The 16,060-nt window shown below is 37.8% G+C and overlaps 1 protein-coding gene across 8 annotated transcripts in view; it reads left to right on the top strand.

Moving 5' to 3' along the window:
- Nucleotides 1-409: 409 nt before the first annotated feature.
- The window catches only part of LOC125173614 (phosphatidylinositol 3,4,5-trisphosphate 3-phosphatase TPTE2-like), a 171,052-nt gene continuing 155,401 nt past the window's right edge, over nucleotides 410-16,060 (top strand). For 3 of the 8 annotated variants that reach the window (XM_047873024.1, XM_047873008.1, XM_047872966.1), the window contains exons 1-5: nucleotides 567-608; nucleotides 837-925; nucleotides 1,752-1,847; nucleotides 5,291-5,329; nucleotides 6,232-6,285. In XM_047873024.1, coding sequence (XP_047728980.1) covers nucleotides 1,789-1,847; nucleotides 5,291-5,329; nucleotides 6,232-6,285 — 152 coding nt within the window. In that variant the 5' untranslated portion in view covers nucleotides 567-608; nucleotides 837-925; nucleotides 1,752-1,788. Of the gene's footprint in view, nucleotides 467-556; nucleotides 926-1,751; nucleotides 1,848-5,290; nucleotides 5,330-6,231; nucleotides 6,286-16,060 lie in introns of those variants that run through there. The other 5 variants (XM_047872981.1, XM_047872989.1, XM_047872974.1 and 2 more) reach the window with 5 other exon arrangements.

Here is a 16,060-nt window from a genome sequence, read left to right as displayed (position 1 = left end):
TTTATATTAGAAAACATTTAGCTCTTTGATCATTCTCTTTCTTGCAAAATAAAAAGTATAAGGTGAGACAATCTTCTCTGAGATTATTATCCTGGGATCTTTGATCTTGGTACCCCCATCTTTAAGGAGAACAGCATCTGTTTTTAAGACCCTATAGCCTAGAACCAAGTTCACTGTATTCCCCACCGTACTACTACAATCTCAGAACTACCTGGAATCAGTGTGGAACCAAGTTCATTGTATTCCCCACTCTTCTACACTCTCAGGACCACTTGGAATCTGTTGTTTGGGGTTGCCATGGACACGAAGTTCTTATTCCAGTACTAGCTTGTTACCAGCACCAGGTAAACACCTAAGGGTGGGAGGGTGTCTCTGGACAAAGGCATCCCATCCTCTGCCTTCTATGTTGGCTAATGTTGTTTTTCATCCTCAAAGACAGAAGAATTTCTTAGAGGGAGGGCTGAAGGTGGGGGGAAAGGGGCAGGTGGGGGTCTTTGTGGCCATAGATGGCAAGTTTTGCCTTGTGCTCAGCAGTAGGGGATTAATAAATGTTCACTTCTTCCCAGAGACCTTCCAGAAAGAACCTCCTCATCCCCAGGGAACCAGAGGTGGAAGGGATGTGAGATGGTGATGTGTGGGCAGGGATGGGGGTGTACTAGGCCAATATAGGACCAAAAAGCAGTAACCTTGTTGCTGGTCAGGAATTGGGACAAGATTTGACTTAATGGGCTTGGTCTGGGGAAATTAAAAATTTTTTAAAAGAAAAAGAAGTTAAAGGCAGTATCCAGGAAAGAATACTGATAATAGGATCTTGAGTAATATTTGCTTCCACTTAGGAAAAGTTGTATTCAAGTCCCAAGATCTGAGTCCTTCTGTGCTCCACCTCCCTTCTGCTGTGGCCCCTTGAAAGCAGCCCTACCTGTAGGTAAGCAGATCTGAGGTTTGCAGGGACAGAGGATCCTTAGATACGTGGCTCTGTCTTGGTCCACATTGTTTTTCCTGGTCACCTCTGGAAAAGAACTTTGGGATTCCTACTCCCACTGTCCATGAGGTGATACCTCTTGAAGATACAGCATTTACAGGTGGCTTGCTCTCAAGCCCAAAACTCAAAATAAAAATTTATGCCCCAATTGATTTATTTATGAAAAAAGTATTTTTCAGTTTGTTTTCATTTTTTTGCTCTTTGCCAAGAATTTAGGGCCTTGTGGCACATTTCAGTCTGCCTATTTGGTAACTTGGAAATGTAATTGGCAATGTCTTATTCTCCAGTGACTTCCAGTTACCTTGCATGCCACGAATCTGCTATGTGAAATGTTGAAGGACATATCTTTGCTTTACCACTCCTTTGATTTATGCTATGGAATGTTTCAAGATGGAAATATCATAAATCACTATGATGATGTAAATTTGGTTTGAAATTCATTTTATTTCACTTGCCGGGTCCTATGTAGCAAGAGAGCAGTCTTTAAAGTGTTCTGTCTTTGAACTAAACTTAAATTTTACTGAACATTCAAAAAACTTTTTCTTCCATTTCTTGAACTAAAATAAAATACAGAATACATATTTCAGAGGAATGATAAAATTGTACAGTGTTGTAGATCTTATAAGTTGTAGATTCAAGACTTTAGAAAGGCCAATGCATACCTGGTAGGTTCTATGTGTGACTTTCTTCCTAACAGGGCAAGTATTCTATGTATTTTAAAAATCCTGAATATAAAAGTCATATGTGCTTTTCTTTTGTTTTTTTTCAGATTAATTGTAGATTGTGGTTGTCCACAAGACAATACCATGCAGAGATTAAAGAGGAACCCTTTATATCTCTGGTTCACGCATCAAAGAAATAATAAGTAAGTAATAAGATGCAAATTTTACCAAATTTTAAGCACAATTCAAGGTTAATTGAATAGGGAATATATATATATACCTTCTTTCATAATGAGCGTAAACTATACATAAATGAAATTCGGCAAACTCACAACTTAAAGACACTGTTTTATGCTTACAATTTCCTATACTACTACTGCTTAGACAGTATGCCATTAACAATATGCACATGCCAGTTACAGTCACTTTAAGCTTTCCCTCTAGGACAGCTGGATGCCCTTATGGGGGATGCTCTGTCTATGGCTGGTGGGGGATGATCATTTTGAGATGGTCATTGCAAGGGCTTCCATTGTCCCATTTCAATCAATACCTGAAACACTGTAAATTACCACAGGGAAGGTCACAAATTTTTATTAGCAATGAGTGGCTTATAAATCAGTATGGTGGATATTAGAAACATGACTATTCAAGATCTGTGAATTGGTTAAAATAAATAATAATTGTAACTATCTTGAAGGTTGAGGACCAATTGAAATATTTGTGAAGCATGAGGACAATACCTGGCACTTAGTAAATACCATTTAAATGTTTGTTAGATGAAACATCACTTTTGATATTTTCTTTAATTTGGGGAAATTTACTAAAAATATATATATATATATATATATATATATATATATATATATATATATATTTTGTTATCTAGAGTCCAGGTGTTAGAGATCTGTTTTTATCCTTTATATCAACTGGTTTTTCTTTTGTGGTCTCTTCTGTTTTCTGGGGATTTCTCAACCTCCTCTTCCAACTCTGGATTAACTTGCTTTCGACATGTATCCAAATTACTGTTTATGCCATGAAATGATTCTTTATTTCAACAATTTGACTTTTACATTTAAGATATCCTCTTGGGTTTTTCAATACGATTTCTTATTCTTATTTCATGTTACTAACATCTTCCCTTGTATTTTTAAGTGTATTTCTCATGTTTCTTATGTTTACTTAAAAATCTTGTTCATGAGAAAGAATGAAATATGGCCTTTTGTAGCAATGTGGATGGAACTGGAGAAATAACTAAGTGAAATAAGTCACACAGAGAAAGACAGATATACCATATGTTTTCACTCTTATGTGGATCCTGAGAAACTTAACAGAAGACCATGGGGGAGGGGAAGGAAAAAAAGTTAGAGAGGGAGGGAAAACCATAAAAGACTCTTAACAATCTGAGGGTTGATGGGGGGTGGGAGGGAGGGGAGGGTGGGTGATGGGTATTGAGGAGGGCACTTGATGGGATGAGTACTGGGTGTTGTATGGAAACCAACTTGACAATAAATTTCATGTTAAAAAAAATCTTGTTCAGTATATTCCAATAGTTCTGTTTCAGATGGTATATGTTGTTCAGTTTGTTGTGTCTCTTTTTCAGTCGTACTCATCAGGTATCTAACTATTTTGATTTGTGAGCTCATATTCCTTGTGGCCATTGAGCCCTCTGACTGGTAAATTGTATTAGGGAAGGACTGAAGATTTTCTTGGGAAAATCTCAATCTGTGGCTGTTGTCTCAGCAAAATTATTAATAACATATCCTTTTCACTTTCAAAAGTATCTTGGGTTGGGTGACATTTTATATAGTAACTGTTGTTGAAAGCTAGGACCTAAGGTATGTTTTTCTCAGTAAATTTAACATGAAGGGAGGTGATAGCCTGGGGACAGAGACTCTGCATAATGGTGAAACACGGTGATCCAGGTAATTTCTCTTGTCAAGATATGCTACTTTTAAGGTCTTGGACAAAAGAAGCATTGGAGAAGGCAGACTTCTAGGTTGTTCACCTGGGACTTTTGGAGGTAAAAGGGTGGAAGAGTGAAGGCCCAAGGATTGCTCTTTAGCCCTTCCCTGTTTTCATCAGCTAACCTAATGCCAATGAAAATTTTTTTTATCTTAGAGTGAGAGAAACCATGTGAGTGGGGGAGAGGGATGGGGGGGAGGGAGAGAGAGAGACAGAGAGAGAGAAAATCTTAAGAAGTTTCCATGCTCAGTGCAGAGCCCAACAAAGGGCTTGATCCCACAAACCTGGGATCATGACCTGAACAAAATCAAGAATTAGATGCTCAACTGACTGAACTACCCAGGTGCCATAATGCTACCCAAATTTTATCCTAACTACATCTGGGTAGTGGCTGCTGGCTTCTACTGAGAATGGCAGTTATTGTCTCCAAGCAACTCAGAGGAAAAGCAAGAAAAGAACTTAAAAATTTCCCTCCCATTAAGCCCCTCAAGACTGCCTGTATCAGACTTTTTCCTCAGTCTATCCACCACAGGAGACAGCTCTCAGTCTTCTGGCTTCTCCCAGGGTTTCTGTTATTGTTAGTTTTTTAAATCCATATTTCAGTTTGACTTCTATAGTTTTGGGAGGAAGACTCTCCTATGGATAGGAATCCAAGATTTCCTAGGAAATTATGGAAATTTAGTACTTTGAGAATATTGAAGTGTTTTTGAAATTTATGATTTTCTTCCATGTTGTTTGTCACATTGGTATTTTTGGTATAACATTTGGTGAAGAGGGAAGGCTGCCTAAAAACCAGTAATGTTTGTGATATGATGAACATACAGCATGATTTTATGACCTGGACAAATGTAAAGTGCATTTTCAATGTGTCTTATTTTACAGATGAGAAATTTAAATTGTAGAGAAATTAAGTTATCCAAGCCAGTGGTTTGGTGGTGAGGAGTCTTGACTTTGAATAATTTAACCAGATACCTTTTCGTAAAATGAATTGAGAGAAAAAGAAACCATTCTGAATACCTGTTTGTCTGTTTGTTTTGAGTGAGAGAGAGAGAAAGAGAGAGCATGGGGGAAAGGGGGAGAGAGAGAGAGGGAGAGAGAGAGAATCCCAAGCAGGCCGTGCACTGTCAGCACAGATCCCAATGCAGGCTCAATCTCATGGACCATGAGATTATGACCTGAAATCAGGAGTCACTTAACCAACTAAGCCACCCAGGTGCCCCATTATTTAGCCAATTCTTGACCTACCTACTAGTTTCTTCTCTACCAAATGGTGATCAGGGGCTAGTCCTTGAAACCGGAATATTTATTGTTGTGGCATTTTCTTTATCTCTGTATCTTTTCATTAGTTATTATCTGGATCTCCCTCCCCATCCTTTTGCTCAGATCATTCCTATTTCCCAAACGGATTCCAGAATATGTGAATGGTTGACAAAATGGAGAAGAAAGGAGGTTTAATCACAAAAATTATACCTCCCTTAATTCTTTCCTTCCCTTTCCAGTGGGCAGACACACAGCCAAGAGGCTATCTCCGAGGTCTCATTGCTGTACCCTGACAATGTTTCTGTCATTTTGTCATGTTTCCTCATGATTTTACTTTTCATGTCATAAAATTCTGTTGGGAAGAAGAAACTGATTGCTTTCCAGAATGTCTGAATTTATTTTTTTGTATGTTTTTACCCTTTAGCAGAATTATGGATTCCTCTGACAACAGTGATGACCATGGGTGAGTTGACTTGACTGATCTGAGTGCCGAAAGGTATTAGAGAGCATTGTTGGCAATAAGAGGTTTCCATAAGAGACTGTAAGCTTCTGTAAATAACTGTCTTTCTTTTGGGGTCTAAGTCGGGGGGATAAAAGGAAGAACATGTCAGAAGAGGGAGACTTCCTGCTCATAGTTTATGACCCTTAGTAACCAGAAGCCAGAGTTTCTTAGGATACTCTCATAATATATGTGTGTGAGACTCTGCTAGAGTAGACCAGGTAAAGAGAGGATCCTATTATTTGAGCGAGAGGTGGCAGTGGACAGGTAACTGTGGAGCTCTCAGCAGAAAAGGATGGAGCTCATAGACCTTGGGCTGTCCCCTTTCCCTCCAGAGGTTTACAATCATCTGAAGCTGGTGTTTCAGATATAAACCCATCATTATATTTGAGGAAGCCCCTGACTCAAGCTTGCAGTTATTTGAACCAAACTCAGGAACAGAAGAGACTTACATGACACACGAAGAGTAAGGATACAGTGAAGAAACTTGATAATCAGGAAATAAGCTGAAAGGCTGTATACCTACAAAATGAAGCTATATTTTGAAGTAAATTCCACCTCAGTGCAGTTTCAGGAGAATTGAATTTAGCAGTAAAGAATTGTACTTGCCTTGATTTGTTAGGCTTTTTTGATTTGTTAAGCCAGAGATTTTCATTACTACTATTTAAAAAAAAACCCATTTCTAAGGAAAATGGAAATGCCAGTTTCCAAATAACTAATTTACAAATAGTTACAGGGAGTCTTCAATTTGTAAGCTGGTTGAATTCTAAAAAACAAACAACAACAACAACAACAAAGCTAAGTTAAAACAGAAGTTTGGCTATGAAGCCACTGGGGTCTGATCATACACATTTTTAATTCTTTAGAGATGATCTTGATGAATTCATATCAGGAATCTCTAATGAAGCCACCAATGAAAGGTAAGGTATAATATATTGGGGGATGGTGAGAAATTCAGTCTCAGGGGTATCCATGGCAACATAGAATTTTCTGAACAGTGATCTAAAATAAAATTCGTTCTAAAAAGTTAGGGCTTTCTGTGAGTTAGGTCATGTTGACTATAAATTTTAGATTCAAGGGGTTTTTGTTGTTCAGATAAATTGATCACCTCACTGCTCCATGTAGGAAATCTCTAATGATATTTTTTCATTCGTTGGTGTTTAAAGTAAGCTAGACCAACTTTCTAGGCACAATGATGGTGATGAAGACATTGATTTACATCAATTTCAGATGAATTAGGAAAATCAGATTGAAGTCTTGGGGGAGGGGAGCTTTTGATGAATCTCTCATTTGGGGGGAGATATGGCTTGTTCTGAGCTAGGAAGAAAATGGAGAACTATGGAAAGGTATCAAAATGTGTGGGAGGGAAAGGCATACAATAATTTATATAGAAAAGTACCATGTTTAAAATTTTTTTTCTATTTACCACACTTAAATATTCTAGTTGAAAATGTGAATATATCTTTTGAAATTTTATCAGTCTTTTAAAATAGAGAAATGAGGGCCACTGGTAAATCTTCAGTTATATTCCTGTCTCATTTTTGCTGGATGTATTATGATTCCCCATTTTGTGGATTTTTGTCTATGAGTAATGAGACTAATAGATGTGAACATGTTTTGCAGATTAAATTTTTGCTCATTGGAATTAGTTTTGACTTGTTTCTAAGTAATCTGACTGAGAATACTTGCTATTGCTGTGATCTGAAGGCATTTTTACTGTGTACTCGAGCCAAGGAAAGAAGACATATTTAAAACCACATATATCTGGGGCGCCTGGGTGGCGCAGTCGGTTAAGCATCCGACTTCAGCCAGGTCACGATCTCGCGGTCCGGGAGTTCGAGCCCCGCGTCGGGCTCTGGGCTGATGGCTCAGAGCCTGGAGCCTGTTTCCGATTCTGTGTCTCCCTCTCTCTCTGCCCCTCGCCTGTTCATGTTCTGTCTCTGTCCCCCCCAAAAAAAAAAATTAAAAAAAAAAAATAAAACCACATATATCTGAAATGCACAAAGAGTCATGGGATTTTTCTGGCCATATTATTCAACCATTTAATATTGTGTCAATGTTGAAGAATGAGGAGTGCTGAAGAGGAAATAAACTGGTCACTGTTGGAATTGTTTTACTGTCTAGACAAAGATTACATGGAACATAAAGGGCCAACTAATGACTACAAATACTTGAGATTATCCATAATTTTCCCTTTAAATTCTTTTAATTCCAGTATGAACATACCGCGTTACTAGTTTCAGGTATACAATATAGTGATTCAATAATTCTATAATTACTTAATGCCCATCCCGATAAGTGTACTCTTTAATCCCTTTCACCTATTTCACCTGACCCCCTCTTCCTGCCACAGGTAACCATCATTTTATTCTCTATTTAAGGGTTTCTTTTTTGGTTTGTCTCTTTTTTACTTTGTTCACTTGTTTTGCATCTTAAATCCCCCACATGAATGAAATCCTAGGGTATTTATCTTTCTCTGACTATTTCACTTTGCATTATACCCTCTAGATCAATCCATATTGTTACAAATGACAAGATTTCATCCTTTTACATGGCTGAATAATATTCCAGTGGTGGGAGGAGAAGGGAAGGGGGAGAGAGAAAAGCAGGGCTTGAGCTCTCAAACCCTGAGATCACGACCTGAGTTGAAGTCCGATGCAGTTTTCTGCCCCACTTTTAATTTGATTATTTGTTTGGGCATCTTGAATTGTATACATTACTTACACATTTTGGATATTAACCCCCTATCGGATATATCCTAGATTGCCTTTTTGGTTTGTTGATGTTTTTTTTTTGCTGTACAAAAGTTTATTTTATTTTTATTTTATTTTTTTATTGTAGTGTAATTCCAGTAGTTTATTTTTTTCTTTTGTTTCTCTTGCCTGAGGACACATATTTCGAAAAATGTTGCTATGGCCAATGTCACAGAAATTAGTGTCTGTGTTCTCCTCTAGAACTTTGATGCTTTGATCCCTTGTGAATTTATTTTTGTGAATGGTATAAGAAAGTGGTCCAGTTTCATTCTTTTGCATGTAGCTGTCCAGTTTTCCCATCACCATTTGTTGAAGAGACTGTCTTTTCCCCATTGTATATTCTTTCCCCTTTGTCAAAGATTAATTGACTATATAATTGTGGGTTTATTTTTGGCCTCTCTGTTCTGTTGATCTGTGTGTCCATTTTTGTCTGTTGATCTGTGTGTCTATATAGCTTTGCAATATAACCTGAAATCTGGAGTTGTGATATCTCAAGTTTTGTTTTTCAGGATTGCTTTGACTATTGGGGGTTATTTGTAGTTCCATACAAATTTTAGGTTTGTTTGTTCTAGTTCTGTGAAAAATGTTATTGATATTTTAATAAAGATTGTATTAAATCTGTAAATTTCTTTGCATAATATAGACATTTTTAAAAGTTTATTTATTAAAAAATATATAGACATTTTTAACAATGTTTTTCCTCCAAACCATGAGCGTAGAATATCTTTCATTTGTTTGTGTCCTTTTCAATTTGTTTTATCAGTGTTTTATAGTTTTCAGAGTACAGACCTGTCATCTCTTAAGTTTATTCCTAGGTATCTTATGATTTCTGGTGCAATTGTAAATGGGACTATTCTCTTAATTTCTTTCTGCTGCTTCATTAATAGTATATAGATATGAAACAGATTTCTATATATTGATTTGTATCCTGTGACTTTATTGAATTTATAAGTTCTAGTATTTTCTTGTTGGAATCTTCAGGGTTTTCTCTATATAGTATCATGTCATCTGCAAATAGTTTTACCTCTTCCTTACCAATTTGGATGCCATTTATTTCTTTTTGTTGTCTGATGGCTGTGGGTAGGACATGCAACACTGTGTTGAATAAAAGTGGTGAGAGTGGACATCCTTGTCTTATTCTTAACCTCAGGGGAAAAAGTCTGTTTTTTACCATTGAGTATGATGTTTGCTGTGGGTTTTCATATATGGCCTTTATGATGTTGAGGTATGTTGCCTCTAAACCTACTCTGTTGAGGGTTTTTAATCATGAACAGATGCTGTACTTTGCCAAATGCGTTTTCTGCACCTATGGAAATGATCATATTGTTGTTATACTTTCTTTTACTAATGTGATGTTTCACGTTGATCGGTTTGCAAATATTGAACCGCCCTTTCATTGTGGGAATAAATCCCACTTGATTGTTGAATGATTTTTTCATGTATTGTTGGATTTGATTTGCTAGTATTTTGTTAAGGATTTTTGCATCTATGTTCATCAGAGATATTGACCTGTGGTTTTCATTTTTTGTGGTGTCTTTATGTGATTTTTGGTATCAGGGTAATACTGGCCTCATAGAATGAATTTGGAAGTTTTTCTTTGTTTTCAGTTTTTTGGAATAGTTTGAGAAGAAGGGGTATTCAGTCTGCTTTAACTGGTAGAATTCTCCTGTGAAGCTCTCTGGTCCTGGACTTTGGTTTGTTGGGAGTTTTTTGATCGCTGATTCAATTTCATTGTTGGTAATCAGTCTGTTCAAGTTTTCTATTTTTTCCTGCTTCGGTTTTGGTAGGTTATATGTTTCTAGAAATTTATCCATCTTTTGGGGGTTATCCAGTTTTTCAGCATATAATTTTTCATAATAATCTCTTACAATTGTTTGTGTTTCTATGGTGGTTATTTCTCCTCTTTCATTTGTGATTTTGTTTATTTGCGCTTCCTCTTTTTTTTTCTTTTGATTAGTCTGGCTAGAGGTTTATCAGTTTTGTCGATCTCTTCAAAGAACCAGCTCCTGGTTTCATTGATCTGTTCAATTTTTAGTTTCTATATCATTTATTTCCTCTTTTATCTTTATTATTTTCTCCTGGTTTGGGGTTTTATTTGCTCTTTTTTCTCCTAGCTCCTTTAGGTGTAATGTTAAGTTGTTTGAGATTTTTCTTGCTTCTTGAGGTAGAACCATATTGCTATAAATAACCCTCTTACAATTGCTTTTGTTGCATCCGAAAATTTTGACTCATTGTATTTTCACTTCCATTGGTCTTCATGTAATTTTTTAAATTTGATTTCCTCTTTGACTTCTTGGTTGACCCATTCATTATTGAGTGGCATGTTATTTAACCTCCATGAATTTGTGCTCTTTCTAATTTTTTTCTTGTGGTTGACTTCTAGTTTCATAGTGTTGTGGTCAGAAAAGATGCATACCATGACTTCGGTATTTTCTAATTTGTTGACTAGTTTTGTGGCCTAATATGTGGTTTATCCTGGAGAATGTTTCATGTGCACCTGAAAAGAATATGTATTCTGCTGTTTTAGGATGGGATATTCTGAATATATCTGTTAAATCCATCTGGTACAGTATGTCGTTCAAAGCCACTGTTTCCTCATTAATTTTTTTGATTGGATGATTTGTCCATTGATCTAAGTGGGTGTTAAAGTCCCTTACTATTGTTGTATTAGTATCAATTGGTTCCTTTATGTTCGCTATTAACTATTTTATATATTTGGATGCTTTCATGTTTGGTACATAAATATTTACAATTGTTATATTTTCTCTTTAGACCGTTCCTGTTATGATTATGTAGTGTCCTTCTTTGTCTCTTGTTACAGTCTGTGGTTTAAAGTCTATTTCTTCCAAGACTGTCTCTTCAACAAATGGTGTTGGGAAAATTGGACAGCATCATGCAAAAGAATGAAAATGGACCACTTTCTTACACCATTCACAAAAAATAAATTCAAAATGGATTAGGAACCTAGATGTGAGACCTGAAACCTATAAAAGTCCTAGAAGAGAATACTGGTAGTAACTTAATTAACATTAGCCATAGCAATATTTTTCTAGATATGTCTCCTGAGGCAAGGGAAACAAAACCAAAAATTCACTGTGGGAATACATCAAAATAGAAAGCTTCTGCACAGCAAAGGAAACAATCAACAAAACTAAAAGGCAGCCTATGGAATGGGAGAAGATATTTGCAAATGATATATGTGATAAAGGGTTAGTCTCCAAAATATATAAATAACTGATACAACTCAACACCCAAAAAACAATCCAATTGAAAAATGGCAGGGGTGCCTGAGTGGCTCAGTATGTTAAGCATCAAACTCTTGATTTTGGCTCAGGTCATGATCTCCTGGTTTGTGAGATTGAGCTCTGTGTTGGGCTCTGTGCTGACGGTGGAGTCTGCTTGGGATTCTCTCTGCCTCTCCCCTGCTTGCTCTTGCCCTTTGTCCCTCTCTCAAAATAAATAAACATTTAAAAAACAAAAATAAAAAAGGTAGAAGACATGAATGGTAATTTTCCAAAAAAGACCTATAGATGACCAGCAGACATATGAAAAGATGCTCAACATTATTCATCAGGAAAATGCAAATCAGCACCATTATGAGATACCACCTCACACCTATCAGAGTGGCTAAAATCAACAACACAAGAAACAATCAGGTGTTGGTAAGGATGTAGAGAAAGGGGAACCTTCTTGCATGGTAGATGGGAATGCATACTAGTGCAGCCACTCTGGAAAACAGTATGGAGGTTCTGCAAAAGGTATAACTACCATATGATCCAGCAATTGCACTACTAGGTATTTACCCAAAGAATACAAAAATACCAATTCGAAGAGATACATGCATCCTGATATTTATAGCAACATTATTTATAATAGCCAAGATATGGAAGCAGCCCAAGTATCCATAGATTGATGAATGGATAAAGAGTGTGTGTGTGTGTGTGTGTGTGTGTGTGTGTGTGTGTGTGTGTGGTGTTGGAATATTACTTGGCCATCAAAAAGAATGCAATCTTGCCATTTGTAACAACATGGAAGGAGCTAGAGAGTATTATGCTAAGTGAGATAAGTCAGAGAAAGATAAATACCATATGATCTCACTCATATATGGAATTTAAGAAACAAAACAAACGAGCAAAGGGGGGAAAAAGAGAAGCAAGCCAAGAAACAGACTCTACAGAACAAACTGATGGTTACCAGATGGGAGGTGGGGGGTGGGTGGGTTAAATAGGTAGTGGGGATTAAGGAGTGCACTTTTAAACAAAAATTTTTTATGTTTATTTTTTTTGAGAGACAGAGCATAAGCAGGGTAGGGGCAGAGAGAGAGGGAGACACAGACTGAAGCAGGCTCCAGGCTCTGAGCTGTCAGCACAGATGCTGGTGTGGGGCTCAAACTCATGAATCTTGAGATCATGACCTGAGCCAAAGTCGGCCACTTAACCAACAGAGCCACCCAGGCATCCCAGGGGTGCAATTGTTTTGATGAACAGCAGGTGATGTATGGAAGTGCTGAATCACTATATTGGACTCCTGAGTCTAGTATTATAGTGCATGTTAACTAACTGGAATTTAAATAAAAACTTGTATAGGAAAAAATACTCTTTTTAAGTATTGCTACCCTTTTCTTTTGACATCCATTTACATGATAAATGTTTCTCCCCACTCACATTCAATCTGCAGATGTCTTTAGGTCTGAAATGGTGTCTGACAGGCAGATGGGTCTTGTTTTAATCTACTCTGTCACCCTATCTCTTTTGGAGTGTTTGGCCATTTACATTCAAAGTAATTATTGATATGTATTTATTGCCATTTTCTTACTTGTTTTGTGGTTGTTTTTGTGATTTTTTAAAAAAAAAATCTTTTCTTCCCCTGCTCTCTTTCCTGCTTTTGTGTCTTTCTTTAGTGATAGAATACTTTCTCTTTATTCTTTGCATAGCTATAACTGGTTTTTAAATTTTTTAATTTTTTAACTTATTTAAATTCAAGTTAGTTAACATAGTGCAATATTGGTTTCAGGAGTAGAATTTAGTGATTCATCACTTCCATATAACACCCAGTGTTCATCCCAACAAGTGCCCTCCTTAATGCCCATCACCCATTTAGCCCATCCTCCCACCTACCTCCCCTCTAGCAACCCTCAGTTTGTTCTCTGTATTTAAGAGTCTCTTGGTTGGTTTACCGCTGTTTTTATCTTCTTTTTCCTTCCCTTCCCCTATGTTAATCTGTTTTGTTTCTTAAATTCCACATATGAGTGAAATCATGATACTTGTGTTCTCTCTGACTTATTTCACTTAGCATAATACACTCTAGTTCCAACCACATTGTTGCAAATGGCAAGACTGCATTCTATTTGATCACTGAGTAGCATTCCATTATACACACACACACACACACACACACACACACACACACACACACCACGTCTTCTTTATCCATTCATCAGTTGATGGACATTTGGGCTCTTTCCATAATTTGCCTATTGTTGATAGTGCTGCTATAAACATTGGGATGCACATGCCCCTTGGAATCAGCATTTGTATGTGTGTTTATCATTAGGTTTCTATATATCCTCTTCTGTAATATTGTAATCAGTATTAAGTTGATGGTTGCTCAAGTTTGAACCCATTCTTTATTCCTCCCATACCCCCCCACCATTTTAGGAATATGGTGTCCTATTTTACATTCTATTTTGTGAATCCCTCACCTGGTTTTTACAGATATGCTCATATTTACTGCTTTTGTGTTTCCTACTTTTTATACTCTCACTTACAGTCTTTCCTTTGCTTTCAAAGTGTCTCCTTTAATATTTCTTGGAGAGGTCCTTTAGTTTTTGTCTGAGAAACTCTTTATCTCTTCTTCTATCCTGAATGATAGCCTTGCTGGATAAAGAATTCTTGGCTGCACATTTTTCCCTTTCAGGACTTTGAATATATCATGCCAATCTCTTCTGGTCTGCAAAGTTTCTGCTGAAAAATCAGCTGATAGCCTTATGGAATTTTCCTTGTATGTAACTGTCTTCTTTTGCTGCGTTTAAAATTCTCTCTTTATCACTACTTTTTGCCATGAAATGACTATGTGTCTTGGTGTGTACCTCCTTGGGTTGATTTTGTTGGGGGCTCTCTGTGTCGTCTTTATCTGGATTTCTGTTTCCTTCCCCAGGTTAGGGAAGTATTCAGCTATTTACTCAAATTTTCTCCCTCTTTCTTTTTCCTTCTGGGATCCCTATAATGTGGATGTTGTTATGCTTGATGGTGTTTCTGGGTTCTCTTAATATATTCTCGTTTCTTATTGTTTTTTTTTTTTTTCCTCTCTCATGTTCAGCTTGACTATTTTCTATTACTTTGTCCTCCAGGTTGCTGATCGATTCTTCTCCTTCCTCTAATCTATTTATTCCCTCTATGGTATTTTTAATTTCAGTTGAGTTCTTTAACCCTGATTGGTTCTGTTTTATGTTTCCTATCCCTTTATTGAGGGTCTCACTGAGGTCTTTCACTCCTTTCTCAAGTCCAGTGAATATCTTCATGACCATGACTTTAAATTCTCTATCAGGCATGTTACTTATCTCTTTTTCATTTATCTCTCTTGCTGTGATTTTGTCTTCTTCTTTGTTTGGGGACCTATTCCTTTGTCTCCTCATTTTGTCTGTCTGTGTCTGTTTCTATGTGATTGGCAATTGAGCTGTGTCCCCTGCTCTTGAAAGTAGTGGCCCTATGAAGAGGTCCTTTAGTGCCCTGAAATGCAATGTCCCCTTCTCATCAGAATATGTTGTTTCAGGGGTGCCTCCTAGGTGTGTTGTGTATACTCTACTATTGTGACTTCAGTCCAGATTTCTGCAGTGACTCTTTGCCTTTTGCGGGCAGAGTTTGTTGCCTATGTTCTTAGTGGGCCAGTCTGAGGCCACCTTAGGCTTGAGTTCAGTCAGACCAGGCATTTGCCAGAAATGCAGTAGCACCAAGTTGCAGGATGCTCTCCCAGTGTTATTCCCTGAGCTGCTTTCTTTGGGGGGCAGAGCTTGAAGTCAGACCAGATGTCTGCCTGCAGCCTAACGCTGTGGCCACAGTCTGACTGTATGTGTGTTTGGTTTTCTTCCCCTTTCTCCAGGGCACTAGTTGCTTTGGGAAGGTGCTGGCCCCTGCTGGGGCTGCTTTCTCACTCTCACATCCTCTTTGGATGGACGCCTGCCCAGGGCATGTTGGATGAAGTGGGTCTGCAGGAAAATATAGGGGTGTGTTATATAGTGCCAGCAAGGTATGTGTTTTTCACCTGTGGTAGGGGAACTTCTGGAAAACTCTTGGCGAGGCTAGGGTGGAGGGGGCAGGTCCACAAGAGTGTGGGTGTAGAGTGCACAGCTGGGTATAGAGTGTTTGCACTGTGCTGGTTTCTGCAGCTGTCCATATAGCCAGGTTGGGGAGTAGAGGATGATATGGTACCTGCCAATTCTTTTGTTCTCCTAAAGATCCCCACCCCCTCCAACACAAGCTCTGATATTAGCAAACAAATGTCCTTCCTGTATTCCTTAGGTGTTTTTCAAACTGCTGCTTCTATGCTGTACCTCAGTCAGGCTGTTTGTTACACTGTCTCTTTAAGGGTGAGGACTCAGGTTCCTATAGCCTTCCACCTCTCTCAGAGCTAAGCCTGCTGGTTTTTAAAGTTTCAGGTGTTAAGCCCCACTGATGATAAAAATTCAAAAGTTAGTCTCCTCTGGTTTTCAAAGCCAAATGTTATGGGGATTTGTCTTCCCAGTGCAGGTCCCCCATGCCTGGGGGTGCCTGGTATGAGGTCTGCTCCTCTCCCTTCGTGACCATGATGTCCTTCCCTCCTAAGGACAGTCTTGTAGGTCACTTTGACTTCCAACCATGTTTCTGCCCTTTTCAACATGGCCTCTTCTCTACATTTAGCTGTGAAGAGTTTGTTCTTCCAGTCTTCAGGTTGTTTTCTGGGTTAT

This window comes from Prionailurus viverrinus, chromosome A1, assembly GCF_022837055.1.
Source record: "Prionailurus viverrinus isolate Anna chromosome A1, UM_Priviv_1.0, whole genome shotgun sequence".
In the NCBI taxonomy this organism is placed as follows: Eukaryota; Metazoa; Chordata; class Mammalia; order Carnivora; family Felidae; genus Prionailurus; species Prionailurus viverrinus.
This window is presented reverse-complemented; position numbering and strand designations above follow the sequence as displayed.